The 24,321-nt window shown below is 41.2% G+C and overlaps 3 protein-coding genes across 7 annotated transcripts in view; 2 read left to right on the top strand and 1 right to left on the bottom strand.

Moving 5' to 3' along the window:
• Window positions 1-592: 592 nt before the first annotated feature.
• LOC100115035 (elongation of very long chain fatty acids protein AAEL008004) lies at window positions 593-5,869 on the top strand. The gene is made up of 5 exons (XM_001599817.6): window positions 593-1,081; window positions 2,006-2,196; window positions 2,282-2,362; window positions 2,639-2,822; window positions 3,687-5,869. Exons 1-5 carry the CDS (start codon window positions 1,021-1,023, stop codon window positions 4,025-4,027), a joined length of 858 nt encoding a protein of 285 aa, XP_001599867.1. The 5' UTR covers window positions 593-1,020; the 3' UTR covers window positions 4,028-5,869.
• A 3,349-nt stretch (window positions 5,870-9,218) lies between these two features.
• LOC100115068 (elongation of very long chain fatty acids protein AAEL008004) lies at window positions 9,219-16,272 on the top strand. Its single transcript, XM_003427958.5, has 7 exons — window positions 9,219-9,411; window positions 10,109-10,206; window positions 13,406-13,596; window positions 13,711-13,800; window positions 14,341-14,397; window positions 14,844-15,086; window positions 15,385-16,272. Exons 2-7 carry the CDS (start codon window positions 10,146-10,148, stop codon window positions 15,544-15,546), a joined length of 804 nt encoding a protein of 267 aa, XP_003428006.1. The 5' UTR covers window positions 9,219-9,411; window positions 10,109-10,145; the 3' UTR covers window positions 15,547-16,272.
• A 671-nt stretch (window positions 16,273-16,943) lies between these two features.
• LOC100115103 (elongation of very long chain fatty acids protein AAEL008004) overlaps window positions 16,944-24,321 on the bottom strand; it is a 63,459-nt gene continuing 56,081 nt past the window's right edge. For 3 of the 5 annotated variants that reach the window (XM_008215971.4, XM_001599864.6, XM_016990144.3), the window contains 5 exons: window positions 20,630-20,743; window positions 20,287-20,558; window positions 19,959-20,142; window positions 19,559-19,674; window positions 16,944-19,099 (listed from right to left, as the gene is read on the bottom strand). In XM_008215971.4, the coding sequence (XP_008214193.1) occupies window positions 18,770-19,099; window positions 19,559-19,674; window positions 19,959-20,142; window positions 20,287-20,558; window positions 20,630-20,723 (996 nt within the window). In that variant the 5' untranslated portion in view covers window positions 20,724-20,743 and the 3' untranslated portion in view covers window positions 16,944-18,769. Of the gene's footprint in view, window positions 19,100-19,558; window positions 19,675-19,958; window positions 20,143-20,286; window positions 20,559-20,629; window positions 20,744-20,795; window positions 21,078-23,483; window positions 23,525-24,321 lie in introns of those variants that run through there. The other 2 variants (XM_016990143.3, XM_031931429.2) reach the window with 2 other exon arrangements.

Raw genomic sequence — 24,321 nt, 5'->3', positions numbered from 1 at the left:
GCGCCCTACATTACCATTTCGCGACACCGTATTGTTTAAATTTGAATACTCTGGAACAGTAGGGACCTCGATTAAGCGTCTCGCGAAATAGTGACAGCTTTCGTTTCTGCGCGACGTAATCCAAAATAGTATGACAGGATCAATAACAAATCGATCGATCTACGACAGAGGAGCAACTCGTCGCCCACACGAATTTTCCTGATGCATTCCTCGATGGCTCGCTTGCAGCGCCAGTTGTGCAAATCTAAGCGTCTTGCGAAAGTCCATACGAGAAGGAAAAAAAAGCTGCACACTCGCGCATTTCCTAACATCCGCGCTCAAGTTCCGGCCTACACGTCCCTCCCCTCCAGCTATATAGCTATATGTATACTCGACCACTGCATATCCCCTGCCGTCAAACTCCCATGAAACGTATAGCGAGGAGAACCGATCGCGTTTTGCATAAGCGCGTGCGTCCACGTAGTAATTGTCGGGTCGTCGGAGAGGGAGTCGAGTCTTATATAGATACCCCGAAATCGGCCAGCCGGCAGCTTTGCTCGAGCGCTACCCTCGAGTGTATTTGTTCTCTCTCTCTCTCTCTCTCTCTCTATATATATATATATATATATATATATATATATATATATATATTTCTCTCAGCCGAGGAGCTTTTGGCTCAGTGATACGCGAGGGACTTAGTACATATAGGTGTGCGTAGAAGCAAGGAGGGAGACGACAGCAAAGACGAATTAGAATACAATGGACGGGCCAGTTTGATGGAGGCTAGAAACCGACACGAGACTCTGTCAGTTGTCGCTGGTTCTCCACGGTGGTTGGGCGGGTCGGAGGGCCTCTTGAATTCCCGAAGACTCCCGACGCGGATGGAACATCCCGCGTGAGATAAGCTCTGCACTGCTGCTTCGTATCGACGTGAATCTACCAAGAGGAGATAGTTATTTAGTGCGACGTTGAGATAAGACACAGTGCCCAAATCGCAGGACTTTGAGAAGGAGTTTGCGTGGACAATAATCGGGCATCATCATGGCGACTATTATCAGAGAGATCATGAGGGGGTACCGCTACATGAACGAGGAAATCGCAGGTAACGTTGAATTCAACTTCGTTATGTTCTGCTTTCTACGTCAGCGCTTGATGTTTTGAATTAGACGTTGAATTTACTTGGATTTTCCGACGCCATGAATTTTTATGCAATACTTTCCTAATAGTCCTAACTTTCTATAATCGTTACCTACCTTTATGTTGGTTGTAGTGTCACTGTCATTTTCAGACCGTCGACTCTAAGAAGTTTCCCCAAATTTGAATGACCAAAGTAGCTTGATTCGTGAAAAATACCCTGTCTCACATACATCTTGGAAATGGATTCGGTATACGTGGAATTATCACTCGAGCCGATGTTTTGCTCGAACTCGATCAGACCTTTGAACCGTTAATATATGAACCATAATTAATTTTAGAGGAAGGTATTTCCTCGATTCACCCTTTAATTTTCATTCATATTTTCTGCAAGTCACTTATAAAAATTATACACTTAATAACATCGACAGCTGGAATGGCAAAGATAAAAACTAATTTTGACGACGGGCAGCTTCCAATAAGCTATTCAAAAGCTCAGCCAAAAAAGCTCGCTCGGTCAATCAACGGAATTATGACATTAGACTTCAACTTCGTTATACTGCACGTGTCGACCGCATAACAGGCTGATTCTCACCTCCCGTATATATTATGCATCGAAACGCTGCATTGTTACGTAGCTCTTGGGTTAAACGTATGTCGGTGACGACGTTAAAAAAATGACGATATTTGTCGAGTACTTTCCTTTGATGACTTTATAAATAAAAATGTTTCTTTTTCCAATTATTTCTCCAACCATCGCGTCTGCTGTTGCAAGCAGTTGTAGCTAGACGATGCTTTTTTGGTAAAAAATGAACCCTCTCGAATCTAAATGGATTAGCGTCGTGGATACTGGATCAACGAATCACTTTAACAATCGATTTGTACATTGTAGATCCCAGAACGAAAGATTGGTTCCTCATCGGATCGCCATGGCCGGGTTTGGCGCTTTTGGGTTTTTACTTGCACTTCATATACAGGCTGGGTCCTAGCTTGATGGCCAACAGGCCACCGATGAAGCTGGAGCTCGTTATACGAATATACAACATCGTGCAAATAGTCTTAAGTAGTTATCTCTTTTACAAGGTGAGCCTCGAACTGTCGCGCTGTATATTTGCAGCTTTTCATTGTTTCTGAATAATTCATTGTCTTTGCTTTTCTACGATTTCAGGCCTGCATACTGGGATGGCTAAAGGATTACAACTACTCGTGCGAACCAGTCGACTACTCGGACACTCCGAGAGCCGTCGAGGTAATTAATTTACTTATGATATAATAGTACCAGAGACGCTAAGAGGTCAGAAAATTCATGTAATCACTGTAGTTCAAGTAAACGTTGTAAATTATATTATGTTTTGAATTGATTAACATGTTTAAATGTAATTCGGAATAGTTTATGCTAGTTGCATTACACAATAGTTTAAACTGATCTGCATCTGTTCAGACTGAAAATTTCCCCGAATCACACAATTGAGTGACGTGCAAGTACGTGCAGTAGAACAAGTCTAACGTTGCATATTTTTTCCAGATTGCCGGCACAGTGTATCTATACTTCATCGTGAAAATCATTGACCTCCTCGACACGGTTTTCTTCGTTCTCCGAAAGAAACAGAACCAGATCTCTTTCCTTCACGTTTACCATCACACGGGTATGGTCATGGGTAGCTGGGGCGGCGTCAAGTACCTGGCTGGAGGTCATGCCACATTCTTAGGTAAGAAGCCAATTGATTCATTCATTACTAAAATGCACGCCAAATTGGCAGAATGGCGATCGAATAAAATATGGGCTATTCTGCTACGTATCGCGATCCGCAACTTCAGTTCGTTTAACCTTTGCTCTTGACGGCAACCGAGCAAAAGTGTGACAAACTTTCATTATAGAATGATTGTTCGATCGAATTTCTTCCCAATATTAGCATATTCATTGTGTACGTGTTTATAGATCCGTAGGTATAAATTACCGGTATAATCAACATTTGAAATTCTATTACTTGCCGGGAACGTGACTATTTGGGATTCACATATTAGAAGCCGGTTCGCAACGCATTGATCGAGATACTTGTGTTAATTATGTCGAAAGCTTTCTCATTGTTACTTTACTTTGGAATACTATTGTTATAATTGCTGCTCCTACTGTTAGAAACTTGTTCGTTGCAACATTATCATTGTAAAGGCAAGCCGAAAGATTCGCGGGTGATAAATTCCATGACGTCGCTTTCGCACATAATGGAAAAACGAAAACAATGAGGCTGTGCTCGGATTCTCAGCATTTTCCATTATACGATTTAACGCAAAATACAAAAGAATACATTTTCTTTCCAAAGAGTGATCAAATGCATAGAGCAGATCGTGCGTCACGACGAAAATTCGTAATTGGCTCGTAACACGATGACGTCGTAACAAATTGCGTTTATTTTTTTTTTCTCAACTACCCGCGGCTGAAGAACTTTTTAAATTTCAAAACCCATCAAAACACACGAATGTGATTCATTTCTTCTATTTCAATAATTGTGCAACAACTGTCTCAATCTGGGAATTCCTCTTCGGACTCAAACGAAATTTCGGTCTGCCCGCAGGTCTAATAAATTCGTTCGTGCATGTGATCATGTACACACACTACCTGGTGAGTTCGTTCAAGATCGCGAACCCCTGGTGGAAGAAGTACATCACGCAGCTCCAGCTGATCCAGTTCTTCCTCATCCTCGTGCACTTCTCGCAGCTGCTCTGGACCGAAGACTGCGGCTTCCCACGCTGGCCGGCGGCCATCTTCATACCCCAGAATATCTTCATGATTGTCCTCTTCGGGGACTTCTACTACCAGACCTACGTCAAGAAGAAGCCGCAGAAGAAAGTCGCGGTCGAGCAGAATGGACAGGCCAACGTCGAGTCGTCCAACGGAAAAGCCAAGAATCAGTAATTCGATGCTGTAGGTGGACGACACTCGAGATAGGTGTCCAGTACGGATTCTCAGATCTCGGATCATTCAGAGCCACTGAGAGACACCCCGTTGCTGTCGACGACGATTTTTCAAAGCTTTGCTTCTGCTTTGCACTGCGGACGGAATCGTCGTTTACAGCAACTCCGGGCAATACCATTGCTGCGAACAGTGAATTAAGACTTCGATCGCTTCGCGGATGTAGCCGCGCATTGTTTCATCAAACCGATCTACAACATGTTCTCTCCCTCATACGCGCATCTCGTCGATACACTTGTCAATTCTCTGATCCTATCGGAGAAGCAGAGGAAGATAGCCGCCAGCGAGTCGCACAATTTTCACGAACTACACCCAGAAGATGCTTCATTTGATACTGCGATTCTCGCAGGCTTTCATTCATAATGTTAAATAGTATACGCTGGTGCCTTCCGAATGAAAGACTTTTCTGGGTGTAGAGTCTCGATATTGTGTATAGTCCCAAAACACTAGACTGATAACGATACTAATGAGCGTTTTGGATGTGAAATACACTGTGTGCAATACGATCATTTATGCTGCTTGTGTGCATCGATTAATGACACAATGTCACTTAATATTCGCGTTGTGCAAGTCAATGTAGACTCGAGCTGAGTGAACTGAATTGATTGATACACCTGGCTAATTTCGAAATGTGTGTCAAAGAATTCAAATGAAGATAATATATGTATAGAGCCGAGAGTGCCTGTTTAATTTTTGTATACTTTTCAAACGATACTTATATATTGTTGCACTTCGAGTACGTGAGTCTGAATGAAAATCTTGATTGCATGATTTTTTTTTTGTTATTGTTGTAAATCGTACTTAAGTGTAATGGAGCGTTGTTTGACATCTTTAGTTTTTTGTAAACTGTATACTAGACTTTACGCGCAAACTTGTTCTCGTTGATCCATCGTTTGTCCACGACACTGTATCATTACTGATTTCGAGACGACGAATTGCAGTCTAATGTAATAAACGTCAAGTGCCATCTTTGTATACAATAGGAACTAGTTGTGTAACCACGAATGAGACGCGAGACGCTATTTTGTTGAAATCAAAAAAGTAATTAAGGCAGTATGTTAATTAAAGATCAAAATAAGTATGTGAAATTTGTAGATTTAATAATCTGCAATTTAAGATATTAATCACAAAAAATGTCTTATCTTTAAAATCTAATTGTAATAGTTATCGCTAAGAAATATACGTTTAAAATTAAATTAAATTTGATAAAGCCCAAAAAAGCCTCATATCGAAATGCACATAGTTGGAATCGAGAAAAACACCAAGTTATGACATTGTAAACACGTTACGTTTGAACATATTTGAATGTCATCCGTTATGCCTTACATTTATCAAAATGCGTTGACTGCTAGTCTGAACTTTCAGAATCAACGATCGTTGGGTTAAAGACATAAAAATCATTCGATGACATAACTGGTCTATGAAAAGAGTTTGGTCATAGACACGATGGAGAAATTCTCGATCATATATTATCTTTAATTGATTTCTTTGTTTACCAAAAAATCTATTGATTGTGCTTGCTGACCTTTGTTTCCTCCGCATTCATTCTCCCATTGTATTTAATTAAATGTTCATTCACCTATCACCTCACTCAAAGGACTAAGCATCGATCATGTTATATAAATACTTGCCAAGCTGTTTTAAACACGGAATATATATCTTTATACTGAACGATAAGAGCTTCTTTCTAGTTACAAACAGTGCTATATAAGAACAAATTTACTGTTGATCTATAAGAATTATGTTATGATTAATCAATTTTATAAAAATAGTGTTTAACCTCGATCATTTGAATTGCGAATTTTGTTATCCCTATATAAAAAAGTCATGATCGGATGAAGTGAAGCCAAGAATGCTTCAATATGATTGGCTCATGCAGTACGCATGCGTCAAAAGTATCGTTAGATTTTTTTGATTTGTTTTTGATTTCTAAAATTGATTCTAATATTAAAAATGTAATATAATACTATAATACATATCAAATTATAATTTGTATATTTATAATATTCTATATTGTAAATATTACTATTGTTACAAAAAGAAACATGATGTGAACGTTGACACGAACTGAGTTGAGACATACTTAACCTTAAAATTTTAAAAGGAAGTTGGCGACGAAACCGCGGCAATTTTGCAATTTATATGAGCGCGAAATGAATCATATATTGTAAAGTTTGATATATTTCCGTGATAGAAAACAAATATTAAAAATATCAATCAGTCAAGCATTTATATTTCATTTAATAAGTTAATGAATTAATAGTCTACTACAGTGCGCGCAGCGCACTGCGCCAAGTCTAGTTTACAATAAAAGATCGATGATAAAATTTACCTTCGACTGTAGCAATTTTTTTGTCACTCATGCGAAAATTGAAGCCTGTAAAAGGCAATTACAATTTGCGGATTTTCGTTGAATCAAAATCGAGTGACTTTGAGGCGCGGACCTGGAATTTAAATTTTAATTAGAAAGTTACGCGGTCTCTTTTTTTGGAGGAATTCACTCGTTGCATAGCCAAACTTTCCTCTTATTGATCATTCACGGCTCGGGATGTGTTCACTGCACGTGACACATTTTCCTTTGGATTTGTTAACTGATTATGTAAGCTCCCGTAATGGAATTAAGGAACTGATAGTAACAGTATAAGTATACGCAGATAGAGCAATATTGTAAGTTAATGAAACAATTTATACTGTGTAACAAAAATGTATTGGATCGGCTAATTTGTACGTTTACACTACACTTAGAGCAGTTGTGCGAAATGAAAATTTGAATCTTCAGAGAACGAGCATGTGATACTTCGATCTGACTCACAGATGTATTTTTTGTCGGTGAATCAATTAACTGTACACCGATTTATCTCCTACTTATCTCAAACTCGTGCAAAAGAAAGTTTTTAGTGTACGATTTGTATACGTTTTATTTCACTCTTTTTTTGTAATAGTTGCGAAATACATTATACATTTAAATGGTACACTATAATGATGTAAGGTTTGTGGATATACGACTGTCTGTTTATCAAGTCTTGGAGCATCAACTTTCTTGTCTACGAAAAACCAGGAATCTAATGATATAACCGAATACCAAACCCAAACATAATGCAATACTATATTTGCATATTATCATGTACGCGGATGCGTTATACATTTTTACATAATGTTTTTCTTTTTCCAGGAATCGCTGATATTCAAGCGATAATAAGCATCGAATTATGGCAACGAATATATTTGAACTTGGATTAGTAATTAAATTTAGTAAGTATTTGCCCACGCAACTTCTTCAAATGATCGCCAATTTTTTTCCACTTGATATGGAATTTATATTAAGGCTTAATTGAGATATATAATTTGTGCCATTCGCATCTATTCAGATACACATATCAAACCGGAAGCTTCCGATAAATATTCATCGCTATTTTCTCAAAAGCAGCCAATGTCCTCAGCTCGATCGCGCTCTTGTCGATCCACCAAAACCACAACAATAAAAAAAGCCAGCGACGCACTTTTAACGGTAACGCCGAAAGTACTCACACCGCGTAGACGAAATAATCAGGTCATATCTCAATCAAACGCTCTCACCGGTCGCGGGTCCATAGAAATCGAATTTCGCTTGTAAATCGCCGATTCATTAGCGCGTCTATACTCTCGGCCCTGACCCGCAAATTCTGCGGCCAAAAGAAAGTCAGTTTATACACATTACTCATAAACGTCCCACTTTTTTTATAATCTAGTAAGTCCTAGACTCGCCTACATTTTCGGAGATGTGTCCGTGAGAGTGTCTCTATAGCAGATCCCGTTGGAGCCGGTGCCGTTATAGACGCGGCCGGTAGGCTCCTCCACTTTTTATCTCGCCTCGCGAGAATATGGTTTCGTTTTCGACCGGTCGGATACCCGAGAGAGTCTACGCCTTCGCGGCAGTATTAGATACAGTGTATGATTTACGACTTTGGCTGTACGGCTGCTCGTAGATAGTTTCTGCGTATCCAGGGGAATTTGAGGTAATCCGTCGACCCCACCCGAAAATCGTCCAACAGATATATAGTAGAAACTCTGCCGATATTTGTCAAAAGTGTACACAGAGGAACCCACGACATTTTTATCACCTCGCGGATATACCGTTCGATCAGACAATCACAAAAAAGAAGCCTCGAAAACACAGCTGTACAGTCCCAGTAGCGCAGCTTTTAGGTACGTACGCAGTGAGAACAAAGCGCACTCGTCAAAGAGCCGCGCGCATTTGCCTCAAGAGCAGCGAGCTAGAAACCTGGTTCTTATATTTTTCGTTGCTCCCCGTTCCATTTCGTCTCGTCGAAATTCACGCTTACATGCACAGGCTCATTGATCTTTACGGCGCCGTTATGAATTATCTTTCAGTTGCGCGTCGGCGTTAAACTTGATTTACCATCGGAAAGACCTGGATGTATAGTCGGCGAATCTGAAATTCTTATCAATGAACGGAATCTCCCGGTAGTGATTATACGCGCGCGTCCTTACTGTGAAAAGCGCCGTACATTGTCGTCCCATATTTCGAGCCGGGAATTTAGGAGACGTCTGCTCCGGTTCGGCGAGGATGTATGTACAGTGATGAGCGGAGAATGATTTTTCGAAAATTTTAATTCGCAAATCGGAACTGTCGAATGCCTGTCTATACGAGCCATTAAGTAAATGTGCAAGTCCGCACGTGCATATTGAGAAGGGATTAAATAATGATAATCTCATGCGGTGTATGCATTCAAACGACTACGTATCAGCTCTACAAAAATTTGAGGGGTCATACCGCGGGCTTTGACCGTCTTACAGCGCTCGTCGATTCCTCTGCTTCCCTATACTCTACGCGAGCTGATTCCTCCGAAAATTCGGTGCAAAGCGCCGAAGCTCGCGCAAAGAAGCTCCTCGTCGTAATTACACTCCCAAAGCAACAAAGCCGTTTTTTCTCCCTCGCGGCGACCGCCGTGTCGCACACGAGGGACGTTCAACCGCGAGCAGAGCAGCGGATACGTCTAATGCAATGTATGTATACAGGTGTGTACGGGAGTACAGGTGTATAGGGAGGAGGGACGACGGGAGGGAGAAGGATCGGCTCCCTCTCTCCTGCGGTAGTAGCAGCAGCAGCTTTTCGGCCCGCTCTTCTTTGAAAAGCGTCAGTTTTTGACACGCGCTCGGGCCTATCGTTTGCCTACGCCGACGCTCTACTCTGGCTCTCCTGCATCCGGAGTGCCGTCTAGGAGAGAGAGAGAGAGAGAGAGAGAGAGAGAGAGAGAGAGAGAGAGAGAGAGAGAGAGACAAGTTACAGTTGGAGAGACACTGCGCTGACAGCCGGTTTCGTCGAGGTAAACCTTTTTACGTTGCTTTCAACGATCTTCGAGCATGCGATAAGTCTATTGGTCTCAATCAGAATTGTTAGATAGTGAAATATATTTTTTTATGATTCAAATATATAAAACTAAATTCGTTTAATAATTATATGTATTTGATTTGTCGTTGTTCATATTTTTCTATCGAATTACTTGGAACTATCGTAGAAGCAATAATTATTGACAGTTAGAAAAATTACGCAAACTGGCTTGAAGTATTTTTTGTTTTTATAAATTATTTAGAAAAGTTCCCTTCTCATATATCGCTAAGTGTAGATTGAATCCAATGAAAAATGAAACGGTACATCCAGCTCTGCCTCACAGAGTGGACCCACCGCTCCGTACCTAGCTCATAAATAAAAGTTGAAAAAATGCGGTCAGCTTTTAAGAAGATCTAACGATTCTTCAAAGCGCGGCGATTACCGTATCCTGCAGTCTCCTCTATATACGTGATTATGCAAACAAGATTTTCACTCCCTATAAAGTTTTAGCGAAGCTGTTAGATTTCTTCAAGCATCGGAGTTGAAAAATATGAATAAAAAAAGAACTAAAACGCCGACATACGCGACAAAGTATTCCTCGAAGACACAAATTGAGTAACGAGTTTTCGCGCGCGCACGCGCTAAGTGTCACGCTGCATCGACAATTTATGAATTTGGTTCTCTCTTTTCAGTTACGGCCTCACTACTGTTTCCGCATATCCCAGAAAAATGGCGAGCATAATCGGGCACGTCGTCAGCAATTACAATGAGATCTTGGAGCAGACCAAAGGTAACTAATCAATTATACGCACTACGTCTTTGCCGAACTGAAACTCTTAGTTTTTCAACGCTCGTCGAAACAAAAAAAAAGAAATCTCTTTCCGAAAAGTGTCACGCCGAAAGAAAGAGTATACACACCAAAGCGTCTGTTTGCTCGCGATAAACAGAGCCGCTCTTAGCTCTCTTTTTCCACTCCGAGTCCCTTGATTTACCGCGTTCGAACGGTACATGTCATTGTACGCGGCGTATTAACAAAGCAAAAGCTGTCCCCATCGTAAATCATGCGAGTCTATATAGATTTTCCTCTCAGACTCGCGACCGCCTCATCAAAGATTCATCGTCGCCACGGCTTCTCTAATCCAATTAGACGACGCTGGCTTTATAGCTATCCGCCCGTATCGAAAGTATGCAAATTACCCGTGGACGCGACGCAGTGTGTCCGGTTCTTAGAAGTAGATCGTATGCAACGCGCGTTTGCAGCAACGCGATTGATTATTTATGCCTCGCGGACGAAATATTGCAGTGCGCATATGCCGTTATATTCATGGTGATATCGGAGTGAAATTCTGGTTTCGATGAATTAACTCTGTGTAACGTTACACGCTTTTGTCAATTTTCCGTAGGGATAATGAGAAAGTCGGGCAGTTTTTTTAATTGCTCGAGACCACTGCACTCCTCGTCGGCTTTGTAAACAATGCTACGCCGAGTAAAACTGCAGACGCCGAAAATATTCGATATCTTGCAACATATTCGAGAATATCTCTCAGTTTAAAAATCAGCCGCCGAAAAAGTTCAGCTCGAAAAAAAAACTCTCGTGAAATCGAAAATTCACAACTTCCCACTTATTTGAGTAACAAATTTTTACTCTCGCGCAGGCGACAAAAGAGTCACCATCTTTAAAACATCACACATGCGCGCGTAGTTATTCCCAACTCTACAAAAAAAAAAAAAAAAAAATAAAGAAGAAGAAGACGTCGAGTACGGGTCACACGCCACGGCTTCTCACGTATATAAAAACCATCCGGCAAAAGGGCATACGAGAAATTCCGATCTCCGCTAGATTTCACCGAAAAATCTTTCTATGACCCTCATTAGAGGATGAAAGTACAAACGGCGGTGGTCCAGTCGAACCGGGTCACCTGTTTCTTCTCTAAATTATCCTATAGAAGAACGGGAACACGCACCGCGTAAATGCACTTTTTCTTTTTCCGACGCTTGTAATCGGGATTTACGGCGTGAATTTAATCATTTTCGCTGGCATTTATGGGAGCCATCTGCTTCCACGTGCGCGCGCGCGGCTTTGACGAGCGTCGTTCGGATTTTACGGTGAGCCGCTGCGTGACTTTTACTATGACGGTGTACGTGCGCGTCGTTTTCAGAAAAAGAGCGAAATTTTAATTAGACTGTAATCATCGGTTGTAATGGAACTGACGAGTAAATACCGATGTATTTATTAAAATAATTATAAAAGCGTATACTTTTTTTTGTAAAAAGGAATGAACATTTATGCGACTTTGCACGCGAAAGAGACTTGCGGCGTAAAAAGAGCGCCGGAGAGCGTGTATAATAACCGCGCGTGCTCGCATTTTGTAAATAGGGCGGAATGTGCTTAGGCTCGCGAGAAACCGACGAGGTTCCGAACGGCTCGTTCGCGCTTTACTGCGCCCGCTTTGTAAAACACCGAATGCGCGATGAATGAGTGGCCGGCCGATATAGTGCATAGCCGCATATTCGAATATTTACGAGTGGATGATTGCGCACTTAAGATACTTGGAGCGTCGGGAAGCTCCTTGGGCTTTGTCGCTTTACGGCGCTGATCTAATTGAATTCGATGCATCCCGTTTTTGCTGTCTTATGAGCGGTTACTGAATTTTTATTTTATGCTGTTATTTACGGATGATATAATATAACTTGATACTCGATAATAATTTGTTAGAAACCGCGATCGTATCATCGCAATTATCGAATGCCTCGCAATTATCGAGCCCTGGTAGAAAAAGTCCGATTTAAACTGGGTAAAAACCTAAGAACTAGGTAGTTAAAATATATAAAATTGTTCACATTTTACATAGCTAAACATTGCCGGTAACTACCCATTTTTATAATGAGATAGAAATATGCTTTATATACTCTGGTAGAAATTGGCCGATTTAAAATGGTGAAAAAGATAAGAACTTGGTAGTTTTCTTTGTCAGTTCTTATTACAAGATGTAACGATTTTTATCCTAGTTTTTAGGCAGTTCTTAGATCGAGCTGTTTTTAAAAACTAATGCCCAAGATAGTTGGTCAAATGACAACGTTTACTTGGCTCGGTTGGCTAAGGCGCGCGGCTATCCTTGTGCAGGGTTCGAGTCCCCGGTCGGTTGAAATTTTTCGAATGATTTTCCGCATGCAAATCATTATTTTATATACTTTCATTAAAAAAAAAACTCGAATACAAGCCTGCTAGTAAAGATATTCCAATTCTAACCTCGAATCGCCATTAACCTCGTGCATCTGTGTCGTATTATTTCACCAATTAATTATTTTCGGAAGAAAATAGTTAAGAATACTCAATCTAAAAACTGCCAAAGAACTAGGATAAAAAGCGTTACATCCTGTAACAACAACTGACAAAGAAAACTACCAAGTTCTGAGATTGACAACCTCAGAACTTCAAAATAACTTGGATACCGTTTCTACCAGGGTATGTATTGATAATTTAACAAGTTTGAGTGGAATAAGATAAATAATTGTCAGTATTTAGACGTTAAGTAAATAATGCTATTAATTTACAACATTTACGTGGCTCAAATGGCTAAGAGTTTCCGGTCAGACTCAATTTTTCGGAAACAATTTTTCGCTCAGAAATCTTTATTCAATACCTTCCATTAACGGAAACTCCCATTAAGCGTGTTAATACCGAGCTTCTCATATCTAACCCCAAATCGCAATATCCCACGTGTAGCTGGACTCCAGTTTTTTCCCCAACTATTATAGGCGGTTACTATAAGCATACTCAATCAAAGAAAAAGCGTTACGTCTTGTAACAAAAACTGGCAAGTAAAACTACCAATTTCTTAGATCGAAACCCAAAGAACTTGCCATTTACTATGATTCTGTTTCTACCAGGGAGGCGTTAACGATAAATATTAATTTTAATTGCCGTACAAACAACATTTCAAAATATCGCAAAAATATTTCATAAAAACGTACACGTGCGATTCCAGATCCCAAGGTGGACACATGGCCGCTAATGGGCTCGCCAGTGCCGGTCCTCGTGATCCTTAGCACGTACCTCAGCTTTGTCCTGAAAATCGGCCCGAAGATGATGGCCAACAGACCTGCCTACGAGCTCAAGTCCGTTATCATCGCCTACAACGCCTTTCAAGTGCTCTTCAGCATTTGGCTGACGATATTGGTGAGCCTTGGGCCGTTCACCCACTTTTCGAAAAATGCCTCCGTACACTTTACGGGTCTACTGCGCACTCACGATATAAGTGGCAAATATTAAAGACGTTCCACTTTTTCGCAGGCGTTCAACGTAGACCTGGTGTCCCTCGTGTTCGCCGACACCTGCAGCAACGAGAAGGAGCCGGTGACCAACAGCAGGCTGCAGACCGCGGTGAGCATCGACGAATTACTTCCTCTCCTTGTTCCTCGGTGCACACGTACACGCGGTTCGGCTACTAGTCGGCTGGTTTCGTTTCTTATGCAAAAATCCGCAACTTTCTCGCGGTAGCCGCGCCGCGGCCTTTTTCAAATTCAAATTGTTCGCGCGCGTGCGGATGTATGTATAGGATGTTTTATCGCCGGTTTATACCTGAGCGAGGTATGCTACTATTGCTGTGTGCAGTGCGCAGTGCGTTGTGAAAGAAATCGACTTTTGCGTGGCGCTTTGCGAGGGGATTTTTTATTTCCTTACATTCAATTGGGACGGCTACGCGATTACGCGCTGTTTCTGTTTCAGTGTGCAAGTGGGACGGGTTTTTATTTTTCTAGGGTGAGAAAATAGTTCAGTTTCATCTGTTACAGTATTTTTATATTTCTATAAGTAATTGTAAGGTGAAGAATCGATAGTAAAATCAAATTTTCAATATTTTTGTAAATTCCATTCCTAATTCCAAAGATATTTTACTTATACTTTTTCCATCTTTACTTACAGCTGTCGGTTGGTGGATGGTGGTACTTCTTTGCGAAGATTACCGAACTCTTCGACACGGTATGTATTTGTCGTCGAATATTCACGATCTAAAAACAAGTAGCGTGAGAAACAGACTTCTAATTTCGGAAGCAGGGACGAGCCTTACTTAACTTTTCTTTATTACATTTACACTATCATCACTGCATTTGAATTCGTGTGACGATCGGGCGTTATACAATTCCAGAAAAAAAATACGATTCCAGAGCTGATACTTTCTCTGAATAAATTTTGACGTCCTCACTAGTAACGCGTTCGCCGTTTTATTGGGCATTGAAGTCACGTAGACCGATGTTGCAGTAAGCGTTAACCGATGCTACGCTTCGTCAGTCTACTTTTACCTTTTGATGTCCTATTACGTGTCTCGTGATGTATTTCGATTTGATAACGACTCGTGCAATCGATTTACCATTCGTCATCGAGTAAACGATTAATTTCGCGTCAATGATTCGTTTTTCTGCTCTTAGGTATTCTTCATCCTCCGCAAAAAGTACAACCAGGTTTCCTTCCTCCACGTCTACCATCACACGATAACGGCCCTCTTCTCCTGGTGCTACCTCAAGTTCCTGCCTGGTGAACAAGGTGTCGTCATTGGTTTTCTTAACTCGTTCGTCCACATCGTCATGTACTCGTACTACCTGATCGCAGCTCTCGGACCCGAATACAGGAAGTACCTCTGGTGGAAGAAGTACATGACTTGGATGCAGCTGGTGAGTGATGTTAGCAGGTGTTATTGCGCAATTTAACGAGGTTTCATATGTAAATTGGTGTATTTTTCTGGTCTTTGAAAGGCTGGAGATTCTCGTTCTGATGGTAATCGATTTTGTCACGGATATTTACTAGCGTTTTTGCGACTTTGAACTCTATGTTTGAACTGTACGTCACTTCGCGCTTTTTCGAAGCTCATAAATATTAATTCATAAAATATTACAATACATTGACTGCTTTTCTGCCGCAATGTACTCTTTCGGTATTCAATTCAGTAAAACCATGACTCAAACTTTTCAGATCCAGTTCGCCATGATGCTTGTCTACCTGATGTTCACCCTTGCCATGGACTGTCGCATGCCAAAAGCGCTCACTTACTTCTTCCTCACAAATGTCGTCATCTTCATCTACCTGTTTAGCGACTTCTACCGAAAGGCATACGCCAAGCCCAAGAAGGCGTAATCCGCTAATCACAGCTAGTAGACGCGATACGACTTCCAGTGTTCCAGCTGATTTATATAGTTGAAATATATATATATATATATTTGTAATTTGCGCGCTTTCACAGGACCGCGTTACCTCCGGTGGAAGACGCAATCGTTGCGAAGGTTGTTATTTATTCGCAGGTTTAATTTATTGCATTACAAGTTGTTTCACGTTTGTAAATAGATTTTTATATGGCTCAGGCGAATATCCCGTGCGAAAAGTGCGATAAGCGGCACAAGATTTTACATGAATTAGAAATTGACATAAACAGTTTCCAATGTTTTTTATCTACGCCTTCTGAACAGTAATGAGAAAAAACACTTTTAGTGCAAGAGGTACGCTTTTATACAATAATGTTAGGTTGTAAAAATCATTTGTAATTATAATCGAGATAAAGAAGTGGATATCAAATAGGCATCGACCGAAATTTAAAAATTAAATGTGGTATCTCTTTGTATTTTGCGAAATAGATATCATTCTTGCCGATTCGGAAATTTATATTTTCTGATGATATTTAGTTCGCTTGATGCCTCATTTGACATACAATTAGAAAAACAATATAATACTGGAGTTATTTGTAAGTACAAAAAAAATTGTTATGTTACGCTGTAGAATGAATTTAGTTATAAGTGACAACCGGCAGGAATTGTATACTGAAGTTCAAGATGCATTTTAATTTTTTCTTCCAAGAAAAATAAAAAATTATATTCTAAATATCTTGGGCCATACTTCTAATTATTAACCTCTAATTATAACTTTAAATTGGCGAATCATTAGTTAATTTTAAAACAGTTATGCTAGTACAACTGTTACGGTCTCGAGCATTGCCAAAAAGCTGCTTGTTCGGTTACTGGGTTTAGCCTAAAATAAAAAGAAAAATGAATCATATGCATTCACGTTGTTTTGGAATGCGAATTTGGCTGCGTGCATGACAATCATGGATTGTTCGGGGCCGCTTTTCCCCTTCCTCGATCAAAGATCGGAAATAGAAGGGCACGTGGCGAGGAAACAAAAGGTTTTCTCGCGGACGGAAAGCCGCGATTCAATTGTCAAGGGAGCGAACTACGGTTGCCGGGCAAGCGGATGCACAAAAACAAAATTGTTTAGAAAAAAAAAAACAGTGTTGCTGGACAGCGGCGGGATGGCTGGAGGGAGTCGAGTGCCAAGCTTGAGCGAAAAAGCACTTACTTGTATAACATTCATTATAATCAATCTTTCTCAATAAAGTTTTATTTCCTTATCAGTCTCGATTAATTATCTCGTGCGCATTGCTCGATTTGTGAGCTTCAACAACTAATAACAAAAATTATGTTTAATTTGATTAATACGCTTATCAATAAAATATCATTATTTTACAAATAAATACTCCGAAGTATTAGGCTATCCTTTCATTTTATTTCACAATATTATGAATACATCAGTAGTATAATACAAAATGTTGAACGATTGAAAGTCGATTTCTGTTAGTAGATGTATTGCAATAAGATATCAGTGATACTCTTAAAGTTTATGTTTTCTTTCCATGTATATGATAATTGTGTACGTAGACATACTTAGCTGACAGCGATTCGTCAAAATTTAACGTTTTTTTAAAATTTCCTCGTCAATATATTATTAAGAGCACGTAAAAAGTCTTTGTTAGATACAAATTCTACATTCAAAATATAAGGAAGCTTAATAAATCATCGACAGAGTTTACAGCTGTTTTTATAGTAAAAGAGTAAGTGCGGCAATAATGTGCTGTTTAGTTTCTCTCTAAAATCTAAAGTATTTATTTATATTACAAAATCAGCCTGATGTTTGAGTCTTTCTATTGTGATTACAAAAAGGTAATACACAAACAAATAATGTATCCATCGGTTTTACGTTTCAATTTTCATTTTTACAAAATCTTTTTAATAAAATACGATTCTATGTAACAATAACGATTTGTCATTAGTCATCTTTTTACACGAAAAAGCGTCCATATATTCCTCAAAAAGTATCAACAATTATAGATTCCATACATTTATAAACAAAATTAAAAAAAGAAATAAAAAATACACTTAAACGTAATGACGATTGTCGGAGTAATCTAAGTTTCGTATGTGCATCCATACTTGCGAGCTATACGAATATAGCTTTTACATTAAAAAAACAAAATATGTATTTTTTTTCATCATCTCGCTTAAAATCTAGAGTTTCATCATCAACGCTACTTTAATTGACCCGTTTAATGCGGTTTCACGTACACTGTATGCATCTGGATTAACATGTACTAATTATATTTTTTCAGTATCGTTCGGCTCAAATTACTTGATCTTCTTAACACTTAAATAATACCTACTCTACGTCTATGTATAATATTTATAGAAACATCGCGATGTTAAAATTTACATCTAAATAAACGGTAACTGGAAACCGCTCTTATATTTCAATATATCGTGGAAGCATACGGTTATCAATTGAATTTAAGGCAACGACATAATAGACATTCTCCATTTTCTCACAGATAGTGAGAAAATGGAGATACAAGACAGAGATACAAGAGATACAAGAAAATAGATACAAGTCGACGTCATGCTGCAGAAAAATGAAATTTACAAAGTGAAGAGTAACAATGTGCCCAGAATATCTAAGATTTTGTATAAAATAAGTAAAATCAGCGACGTCGCTCTTTAAATTTTTCTTTTTTTTCCCAGGAAATTTTAGCTCGTCTGTTCTGTAAACTTCCTTATCGCATTGCGTCGATAAAGTCGATCAAGACCTTACCGACTCTCTCACGCAGATTCACACTGTTGAAATTGAGGATTGCTGCAGGGGCATCGACAGAAAATCTAATGAATAACGTCTCTCAGAGCATAGACAATAAAATTGGTAAGATAGGTCAGGTGTAGAAAAAGGTCAAGCGTGCGGTCGAATGTTTCATTCCTCCTACTGTGTATCTACATTATCTACAATCATTAATTTAACTATATATATATATATATATATATATATATATATATATATATATATATATATATATATATATATACACAAAGATATACGATCCATCGCGAAGTCAAGATAAGTTATACTGCGAATACTCTCTATGCTCCAAAAAACATTGCAGGCAGCGCGTAGTAAAAAAATTCCCGCGTCCTCGAGTGTGCACATCCATGATACAACACTCAGACGAATCTCCTATTTACAGTTGGACGATTGCAGATCGATCTGTCTAGGCCGATTTGGTTTTGCCATTGACGCTGGATTTGCCGTTGGCCACCGAGCCGTTGCCGTTCTGAACGATCCTGCCGTTTTGCGGCACACCATTGGCTTTGCCGTTGGTCAGGGTAGCCGCGGCCGCTGCCGCGTCGTCGTTTTTCTTCTTCTTCGCGGCGTCGTAGGCCGCCTGTTGCTCCGGCGTGTAGGCCTTGTTGTAGAACTCGGAGAAGAGGAAGTAGAAGAATATGGCGTTGGGAAGAATGAAGACGAGCGACCACTTGGGATACTCGCAGTCGTAGATCAGAAGCTGGAAGCTGTGCATGAAAGCCAGGCAGAATTGGCCCTGGAACGAAACAGATTCGTTGATAAATAACGCGCACGCGCGCACTCTCCCGATGTTCCCCGGTAATTTATACATCTATCTGAAATTATGCAACGCGACAAGCGTTTGCATCATCCGTAATTTTCGATGAAATTGTTTCTCATTCGCGTCGCATCCTCATTGACAATTTTTTACGCATTACCATTCGTTCCAGCACATCAAGGATTGCCGTAATTTAATAATATACGAATTGTCCGGCGCTCATTGCCCAAGATCGAATTGAATAGAGGAGGGCCGTGCACTGCAGTGCTAACAGATAGCTGCGCGGAAAATTATCGCAACGCGGCTGACATTACAGCTGACTTTCTCGAAAGCGACTGTCCGTGGCGTAAACGCAACTTTCTTCGAATTCGAGGTGAATTTTTCCCATCGTTATTTCGCGCGTCGATAAAAATTAATTAGAACCTCGTGGATAATTACCATCTGCAGCGTCGTGATGTACTTTTTCCACCAAAGGTACTTCTGCAACTGAGGCCCGACAGCCGCGAGCATGTAGTACGAGTACATGATGATGTGGACGAAGCTGTTGATGACACCTGCGAACAGCGAAGAGGAGACATTTGAAAACTCGGAAATGCGCAGAGTCACGATTTCGCCTGTCTCGGCGTTTGTGCAGCGCGGAAAGTTCGAGTATATCGCGTACACGCGAATGCGTATATGCCTCTCCGGTGACATAAACGATTGCGAGCAAGCTCGATACACCGAATGACTCTTATGTCATGGTCTTTTCCAAGTGACGCGCGCATGCACAGCGGCACCGCATTGTTACGGTTGAAATGTATATGTATATCAGGCAACAATTATAGTATGATATGCTCACCTATGAATGTACCGTGACCTCCCGGATAATATTTGGCAGCTCCCCACGAGATCATTGGCATCACGGTGTGGTGATACATGTGCAGGAACGTGATTTGCTTGTCCTTCTTGCGAAGAACGAAGAACACCGTGTCGAGGAGTTCCGTGAGTTTGGCTAGGAAATAAATATAGACGCCTCTCGCCACCTGGTCGCAGGAAAAAAAAGTCTCGATCACAATCGCGAATCTTCGGTGGATTTTAGATGAAGCGAAATCGAACGAACGATCTCTCTGACCGAAGGGTCATCAAGCGATTATGCGATGGCAGATGCAAGGAAACAAAAACGATACCCTTAGCGCATGGGGCGAGTTGGAGAAGTCGACGGGCTCGCACTTCCAGCTGTAGTGTCTGAGCCAGGCACCTTCGAGGCCTTCGTAGAACAGCCAGAAGCTGAGGAGGACTTGGAAGAAGTTGTAGATGACTAGAGTGTGCTTGAGGACGAAGGGCTTGCGGTGCTCCATGTGACGTGGTCCCCACGACAGGACGAAGTAGAGATAGGCGACCATTATGCCGATGCCGGGAATCGGCGACGTCAGCAGGAACCAGTCCCTTGTCCGGGGATCTAAGGTGCAGAGTGCGGCGTGAGAAATGTGCATCGTAAAAAAAGCTCCGTTAATTTTAATCTCGACTCACCGGACAGATCCCAGAAGACCTTGTGGTAAAATTTGACCAGCGAGTTGTTGGTCGTGCTGGCGAGATCGCCAGAGTGCAGGCTGCTCGTGTTCATGGTTAAGTCGTCGTCGTCGTCTGAAATCATATTGGTAAGTACCATGTACTCGTGCACTAGTTCCTCCATCACCTTCATCGCTTTCTCGCGAAGCACAGTGAAGACGAGAAGAATCTCTGTATCGTCGCCGAGAGACGATACGCCTCACTCTCGAAATCTCCCACTATAGTGTATTTGTGTAGGTAAGGATCGTCGTCGATTTAATTTTCCACGCGAAAGCACTTAAATCTTCGCTCAAGACGATATCTTTCCCCTAAAAGTCATACGAAGGCACACGGAGAGGTAGAAGAAAAGGTCAGCACGAAGGAAAAGCCCACTCGCGACCGGATAGCAGCGAAGACTGCGCGATTCTTGGGTACGTAGCGAATAAACGCGCGACGACGGCCCTCATTACCCGAATCAACCGAGCGCGCAACGCCGAGTTTGAGAAGCGCATGTGGGTTTTTCTTGTTTTCTCGCTATTCTCCTCGAGGCGGGGGATTAGAGGAAATGCCCCGCAAGGAGGTATACGACACTCGATTTTCCGAAAAATTGGGCAGTAACACGGAAAATTTTTTGGCTTTTTTTTTGTTTTTACTGTTATATTATTCATCGTCTGATTCATCAGAGTGGTGTATCCGATTTTGAAGCTGAAAAGCGACGAACTATCGAAAAGTGTAGATCTTACTGCCATTCGAACACACCATTCACTTCTCCCAACCCTAAACCTCAACAAGAACCAGCCGAGTCTCCTCTCCATGAAAAAGCTCAAGACCCAGTGTAAAAACCTCCGGATCAAATAGCACGTTCTCCTCTTCCAATATCGTCTACCGCGTCGACAGCGGCAGTAGTAAACGCTGGTCATAACCGAAGGCGCGCGTTTGCGAAATTCGAGCGCGCTTTTCAAATCGTGGAATGCGACTGACCGTCGATTTGTGCGCGTGTGCACGCAGGTTTTTTTCGCTTCGTTCTGCCCTCTCTTTTCTATACCTTGGAAAATGCCGGTCGCGAAAGTCTGGAGCCGAGTATTATGGGATCGATGCGGGTATAATTTCACGAGGTGCGTGTGTACTTACGCGGCGTGGTTGCGACAGGCTCGTTCGACCGCGTGTGTGTTTTCCTTTGTGGACATTGGCGCGAGCGTGTTTGTAGGTTGACGGATGAGTGGGTGGAGTAGCGATAACATAATTGCCGCTGGACTGTGAGAGGTTTGAATTTTGGGGGTCGCGGGTGTTCGAAGTATTGGAAAGTTTTTCGAAAATATTATTTTCGAAAGAGATTTATTCACGATGTGAAGAGGTCGTAGACCGATTGAGAATTCGAGAAATCGCGTAGGTTGTCATTTCTTTTTTTTTCCAGAACTCCCGTTACACTCGCGCTCTTTTTATCAGCGAATCGCGTACTCAGCAGAGAGACGATTGAAGTCATTATAATTTTTGATAGCCCGCGAAACGTGACGCCGTAAGTCGAGCGCGCAGCTTCTTGCGCGCCGGTAGTTTTTGCTTTAGAATTGAGTTCACCGCATCTATTTATTACGTTGCGGGAACTTCACGCAACCGACAAGCTACGAGCTAGCTATACCCACGCGTGTCACAAGGTTTTGGGGTCAATGCAGGTCAATTCAAGTCTAATAAGTGTAGAATCTTTGACTATTCCGTATTGATATGCGAACGGATGAATCGGTAATTCGATGGACCGAATCGCGTAGAGTTTTTACACCGCATGGCAGTTCGTAAAAAAGCCTTCGAGCAACACTTGATAATAATTTACGATAAAACCTGGCACTTTACAGCCCACTTACCGACATCACTCTCCCCGTATACAAATATCAAAGCCGCACAGACCTTTCACCTTCGGATGATAATGAACCGTTACACCTAAGCTCGCTCGATCTTGTATACACCATCGATCAAATCCGAGAAAATCCATACAGCCGCGCACCGTCGGAGCCAGGCGATATCAACGACCTCGAGCACACGAAACGAAACGTGCTATGCGCACGCAGCGTCGAATGTGTGTCATGCATCGGCTCTGGACCTTCTCCACGCGAGGAGAGATATACCGGTTCGCAAGTAAGCCAGCGTTGCATTCCGTTCGATGGGAAGCTCTTACAACGCCCGAGAATGGGATATACATGTATATATACATATACACGCGTGTGCGTATGTATAGTAATGAAGAGGCTTTTTTGTCTCTTGTACTGCGGGAAAGCTACTTCGAGAAAACGGTTTTTGGATGATTCATTGAGGCTTTTGTTTGTATTGGCTTGTCTAGAGAGTGTTTTACATATGGGTAATGAAGATCGCTGACAAATCGTTCGCGACGATCAGTGATGAGCGAAAATTTTCTATTTTTTTCGGGCGAACTTGATATAAAATTTTACGGACTGGTAATTGATGGTGCGTTCTTGTGTGACCGTTATGATTGCCTTTCGTATACGTACATTTATTCGATATACATTCGACGATGGGAGATTTTTTAAAGGTTTGTCAGGCTAAATGTCCGTGAAACACAATCAATGTTAAACAAAATATCATATTTGCAGGATAGAAAAAGGAAAATTGAAAGTACGGGATCTTCAATCGACGAGGTGCTAAAAACGATTCGATTAGTGATGCAAGATTATGCGCGATCTACAAGTATACAGTTGATGTATCCGCTTCAATGTTAAAACGTATATCCGATTTACTTTATCAAAAAACTCGAAAATAAATATAAAAATACTGCCCAATCGTGGATATAAGCGTATCATAAAAAAGCAATTTATCACTCAATTAGCACCTTCCTCGGTAGCTCGCAGCTGCCATCAGCAACTGCACCGTCCGCACAAAGAGCTGATACTCGATCTACGCCCGAAGCGTAAAATCGAACACGGAATACTATTGCGCATAATCGGACGATTTCAACGTCGTCCGGTTTCGCAAAAATTTTCTAGCGCGCGCGGCTTCTCCTTCTACCATTTTTTCCTTTTTTTGCCCCGCCGTACAGTCGTCTATTCAATCGCGCGAGGTATATGTGTAGCTGTTGCGCGATTTTGCTTGTGTACGAGAACGCGATCGGTTAGGTATTCGCGTAATTACATGCGCGAAGGAATATCGCCGATGGGGGAATCATTGTCGAGCGGAGAATGTGGATTGAAATCGAATATTTTAGAAAAAAAACAATCGATTTCGACAATTCTGAGCGCCGCGCGTATAAAAGCGCGAACAATTTAGCACGATCGAAATTACACGCACGCTCGACGAAACATCGACAAAGAGTCAAGTCGTATATCCTTTACAAATCGCGCGCACACAATCTGGTATTAACCTATAAATATCAATCAGTAAGTAGGCAAGCCAACGTTGATTTATCGTTCATAATGCTGATTGATGCCACGCGCATAATGCAGCCAGAAGGTGTATAATACAACAGCGTCTTCATTACGTCGCGTCATTAGAGAACAATAATTAATGGCAATCAGTCGGCGAGGAGACACCGTGAAAATTATCAACGTAACCGTCAATCCGCTACCGATACGTCCGCATGCATGCGCCATTCACGGGAAATTCGAGATGCGCCATTAAATTGCAAATCTCATTGAAAGAGTAAACATTCTCTCGCACAGGAAGGGATGTTG

Source organism: Nasonia vitripennis, chromosome 1 (genome assembly GCF_009193385.2).
Source record: "Nasonia vitripennis strain AsymCx chromosome 1, Nvit_psr_1.1, whole genome shotgun sequence".
Lineage (NCBI taxonomy): Eukaryota > Metazoa > Arthropoda > Insecta > Hymenoptera > Pteromalidae > Nasonia > Nasonia vitripennis.
Note: the sequence above shows the minus strand (reverse complement) of the source record. Positions and strands in the feature narration are given on the sequence as shown.

Excerpts from the sequence above, each read along its gene's own strand:
- LOC100115035 (XM_001599817.6), top strand. The coding sequence starts at position 1,021 with ATGGCGACTATTATCAGAGAGATCATGAGGGGGTACCGCTACATGAAC. Across the intron at positions 1,082-2,005 it reads CATGAACGAGGAAATCGCAG|ATCCCAGAACGAAAGATTGG; the intron begins GTAACGTTGAAT and ends TGTACATTGTAG. Across the intron at positions 2,823-3,686 it reads AGGTCATGCCACATTCTTAG|GTCTAATAAATTCGTTCGTG; the intron begins GTAAGAAGCCAA and ends GTCTGCCCGCAG.
- LOC100115068 (XM_003427958.5), top strand. The coding sequence starts at position 10,146 with ATGGCGAGCATAATCGGGCACGTCGTCAGCAATTACAATGAGATCTTG. Across the intron at positions 10,207-13,405 it reads GATCTTGGAGCAGACCAAAG|ATCCCAAGGTGGACACATGG; the intron begins GTAACTAATCAA and ends GTGCGATTCCAG. Across the intron at positions 13,801-14,340 it reads ACAGCAGGCTGCAGACCGCG|CTGTCGGTTGGTGGATGGTG; the intron begins GTGAGCATCGAC and ends CTTTACTTACAG.